General features: G+C 43.8%; 1 protein-coding gene across 1 annotated transcript in view; it reads left to right on the forward strand.

Moving 5' to 3' along the window:
- Positions 1-5,000, forward strand: part of LOC121381888 (endothelin-converting enzyme homolog) — a 36,513-nt gene that overhangs the window by 10,636 nt on the left and 20,877 nt on the right. The window contains exon 5 of the mRNA XM_041511284.1: positions 4,914-5,000. This exon is cut by the window's right edge and continues 53 nt beyond it. Coding sequence (XP_041367218.1) covers positions 4,914-5,000 — 87 coding nt within the window. The remainder of the gene's footprint in view (positions 1-4,913) is intronic.

Raw genomic sequence — 5,000 nt, forward strand, 5'->3', positions numbered from 1 at the left:
TACCAGCCTTATGGCCGATGGCTTAACCACGATGCCACAGAGGCCGGGTTGTTTTAGTAGTAATGCTGATATGAACAAAATTGCTGTTATTCAGATTCGAGCATGTTCGTTTAATTCGGGCAAAAGCCAGCCTGCCCCCTACAATAAAGAGAAAGAAAGAAGGAAATATTTTATTTAACGACGCACTCAACACATTTTATTTACGGTTATATGGCGTCAGACATATGGTTAAGGACCACACAGATTTTGAGAGGAAACCCGCTGTCGCCACTACATGGGCTACTCTTCCGATTGGCAGCAAGGGATCTTTTATTTGCGCTTCCCACAGGCAGGATAGCACAAACCATGGCCTTTGTTGGACCAGTTATGGATCACTGGTCGGTGCAAGTGGTTTACACCTACCCATTGAGCCTTGCGGAGCACTCACTCAGGGTTTGGAGTCGGTATCTGGATTAAAAATCCCATGCCTCGACTGGGATCCGAACCCAGTATCTACCAGCCTGTAGACCGATGGCCTGCCACGACGCCACCGAGGCCGGTACAATAAAGAGAGCCCGTACGCCTATGGCCATACAAAGATGGCTATTATTATCTTATTCATTTGGTAAAAGGTGGAATAGTTGAAAATACTTTCAAGTATTTATCATTTAGCAGTGTTATGTGATGTGGAGTATTTCTGAAAAAGATCATTTCTTGTGGGAAAATACATGGAAAATTGTGTTTCTAGTTTTCGAAATATGCACTTGTCCTTTTGTACAAATGCAAATCGGCTCGGACAAGCAAAGTTTATCCGAGGGACAAGTAAAAAGTTATGAGGCAATTCTATTTTTAGTAATCAAAAACATAGCCCTTGCCCTTGAAAACAAACTAAGGCCCCGTTCCACGAAGCGATGTTGGCGCTAAGATCACCTTAAGTGCATCAAGTAGTTATGCCTTTATTCTAGAAAGATTTCCATAAGGTTAAAGTTAGTTTGTTTTGTTTAACGACACCACTAGAACACATTGATTTATTAATCATCGGCTATTAGATGTCAAACATTTGGTAATTCTGACTCGAAGTCATCAGAGGAAACCCGCTTCACACATATTTAATGAATTGTGAAAAAGCCCACCATTTTTTGCTTTGTTCATCTGATGATCTTATGGGCATTTTATCGTTCGTTTTATCATCGTCCCAGTAATACAGAAACAATAGCAAAATACTCATGTCCTTTAAATTTAATTAACAGCTTGCATATTGTTTACTAAATCTAGTATAGTACAAGCAACGAGTCTATGATCATCTGCGTTTGTTTCAAGTACCAGTAGTGAATGAGCACAGCAATGAAAGCAACTTTAATTGTGATTTTAACAAATAGAGACGAGATGTAGCCCAGTGGTAAAGCGCTCGCTTGATGCGCGGTGGGTTTGGGATCGATCCCCGTCAGTGGGCCCATTAAGCTATTTCGCGCTCCATCCAGTGCACCACGACTGGTACATACAAAAGCTGTTGTATGTGCTATTCTGTTTATAGGATGGTGCATATAAAATATCCCTTGCTGCTAATCGAAAAGAGTAGCCCATGAAGTGGCGACAGCAGGTTTCCTCTCTCATTTTCTGTGTGGTCCTTAACCATATGTCCGATGCCATATAATCGTAAATAAAATGTGTTGAGTGCGTCGTTAAATAAAACATTTCCTTCCTTCCTTGTAACAAATAATATGTCCTCATTCTTGTTCAGACGATGAGATGGGTTCACGTATTTGATGGTAGCTGGAGTCAGATTTAAGAACACGTGTGTACTTTAGACTACACTTGAGCTAGGTGTGATGTGCTCTCTAGCCCTGTACTCACACGTGGGAATATTAGAACTAGAGGACACTAGAGCTAGGTGTGAAGTACTCTCTAGCCCTGTACTCACACATAAAAACAATAGAACTAGAGGACACTCGAGCTGGGTGTGATGTGCTGTCTAGCCCTGTACTCACACATAAAAACAATAGAACTAGAGGACACTCGAGCTAGGTGTGATGTGCTGTCTAGCCCTGTACTCACACATAAAAACAATAGAACTAGAGGACACTCGAGCTAGGTGTGATGTACTCTCTAGCCCTGTACTCACACATAAAACAATAGAACTAGAGGACACTCGAGCTAGGTGTGATGTACTCTCTAGCCCTGTACTCACACATAAAAACAATAGAACTAGAGGACACTCGAGCTAGGTGTGATGTACTCTCTAGCCCTGTACTCACACATAAAAACAATAGAACTAGAGGACACTCGAGCTAGGTGTGATGATGTCCAAACCAAAATAAAATGAACCAGTGCTTCATATTTCACGCATTAGTCATTCTATAAATTATGTGTATGTTGTTTGTGAGCTAAACACGTTTTCAATGCACGAGAGTTTGAAGATGCCAGTTACTGGAGGGACCAGTGATATATTAATTCACTTAAGTCCTTCCTTAAGCCCCCGCCCCCTGTTACTGGAGGGAGAAGTGATATATTCATTCACTTAAGTCCTTCCTTAAACCTCCGCCCCCTGTTACTGGAGGGACCAGTGTTATATTCATTCACTTAAGTCCTTCCTTAAAACCTCCGCCCCCTGTTACTGGAGGGACCAGTGATATATTAATTCACTTAAGTCCTTCCTTAAGCCCCCGCCCCCTGTTACTGGAGGGACCAATGATATATTAATTCACTTAAGTCCTTCCTTAAGCCCCCGCCCCCTGTTACTTGAGGGACCAGTGATATATTAATTCACTTAAGTCCTTCCTTAAGCCCCCGCCCCCTGTTACTGGAGGGACCAGTGATATATTAATTCACTTAAGTCCTTCCTTAAGCCCCCGCCCCCTGTTACTGGAGGGAGCAGTGATATATTCATTCACTTAAGTCCTTCCTTAAACCTCCGCCCCCTGTTACTGGAGGGACCAGTGTTATATTCATTCACTTAAGTCCTTCCTTAAAACCTCCGCCCCCTGTTACTGGAGGGACCAGTGATATATTAATTCACTTAAGTCCTTCCTTAAGCCCCCGCCCCCTGTTACTGGAGGGACCAGTGATATATTAATTCACTTAAGTCCTTCCTTAAGCCCCCGCCCCCTGTTACTTGAGGGACCAGTGATATATTAATTCACTTAAGTCCTTCCTTAAGCCCCCGCCCCCTGTTACTTGAGGGACCAGTGATATATTAATTCACTTAAGTCCTTCCTTAAGCCCCAGTGATATATTAATTCACTTAAGTCCTTCCTTAAGCCCCCGCCCCCTGTTACTGGAGGGACCAGTGATATATTAATTCACTTAAGTCCTTCCTTAAGCCCCCGCCCCCTGTTACTGGAGGGACCAGTGATATATTCATTCACTTAAGTCCTTCCTTAACCCCCGCCCCCTGTTACTGGAGGGACCAGTGATATATTAATTCACTTAAGTCCTTCCTTAAACCCCCGCCCCCCTGTTACTGGAGGGACCAGTGATATATTAATTCACTTAAGTCCTTCCTTAAACCTCCGCCCCCTGTTACTGGAGGGACCAGTGATATATTAATTCACTTAAGTCCTTCCTTAAACCTCCGCCCCCTGTTACTGGAGGGACCAGTGATATATTAATTCACTTAAGTCCTCCCTTAAGCCCCCGCCCCCTGTTACTGGAGGGACCAGTGATATATTAATTCACTTAAGTCCTTCCTTAAGCCCCCGCCCCCTGTTACTTGAGGGACCAGTGATATATTAATTCACTTAAGTCCTTCCTTAAGCCCCCGCTCCCTGTTACTGGAGGGACCAGTGATATATTAATTCACTTAAGTCCTTCCTTAACCCCCGCCCCCTGTTACCGGAGGGACCAGTGATATATTAATTCATTTAAGTCCTTCCTTAAACCTCCGCCCCCTGTTACCGGAGGGACCAGTGATATATTAATTCACTTAAGTCCTTCCTTAAGCCCCCGCCCCCTGTTACTGGAGGGACCAGTGATATATTAATTCATTTAAGTCCTTCCTTAAACCTCCGCCCCCTGTTACTGGAGGGACCAGTGATATATTAATTCACTTAAGTCCTTCCTTAAGCCCCCGCCCCCTGTTACTGGAGGGACCAGTGATATATTCAATTTACTTAAGTCCTTCCTTAACCCCCGCCCCCTGTTACTGGAGGGACCAGTGATATATTAATTCACTTAAGTCCTTCCTTAAACACCCGCCCCCCTGTTACTGGAGGGACCAGTGATATATTAATTCACTTAAGTCCTTCCTTAAACCTCCGCCCCCTGTTACTGGAGGGACCAGTGATATATTAATTCACTTAAGTCCTTCCTTAAACCTCCGCCCCCTGTCCCGTACGCTAATGTTTGGGGACAGAGGGCTTTATTTCCTCCACGCGCTTCCGATGCCCATGAATTGACAAACTGAGACCAGTTCTATACTGGAATTGTCACATGTTCGTTACAGATAGACTGGACGATGCAAGTCAGTTACCTGTTTGACAACGCTAACGTTATCTTCGTTACAGATAGACTGGACGATGCAAGTCAGTTACCTGTTTGACAACGCTAACGTTATCTTCGTTACAGATAGACTAGACTGGACGATGCAAGTCAGTTACCTGTTTGACAACGCTAACGTTATCTTCGTTACAGATAGACTGGACGATGCAAGTCAGTTACCTGTTTGACAAGGCTAACGTTATCTTCGTTACAGATAGACTGGACGATGCAAGTCAATTACTTGTTTGACAACGCTACCGTTATCTTCGTTACAGATAGACTGGACGATGCAAGTCAATTACCTGTTTGACAAGGCTAACGTTATCTTCGTTACAGATAGACTGGACGGGGCAAGTCAATTACCTGTTTGTCAAGGCTAACGTTATCTTCGTTACAGATAGACTGGACGGGGCAAGTCAATTACCTGTTTGACAAGGCTAACGTTATCTTCGTTACAGATAGACTGGACGGGGCAAGTCAGTTACCTGTTTGACAAGGCTAATGTTAACCACAATACCAAGGTGGTCGTGTTCAAACCAGACTTC

Source organism: Gigantopelta aegis, chromosome 9 (genome assembly GCF_016097555.1).
Source record: "Gigantopelta aegis isolate Gae_Host chromosome 9, Gae_host_genome, whole genome shotgun sequence".
Lineage (NCBI taxonomy): Eukaryota > Metazoa > Mollusca > Gastropoda > Neomphalida > Peltospiridae > Gigantopelta > Gigantopelta aegis.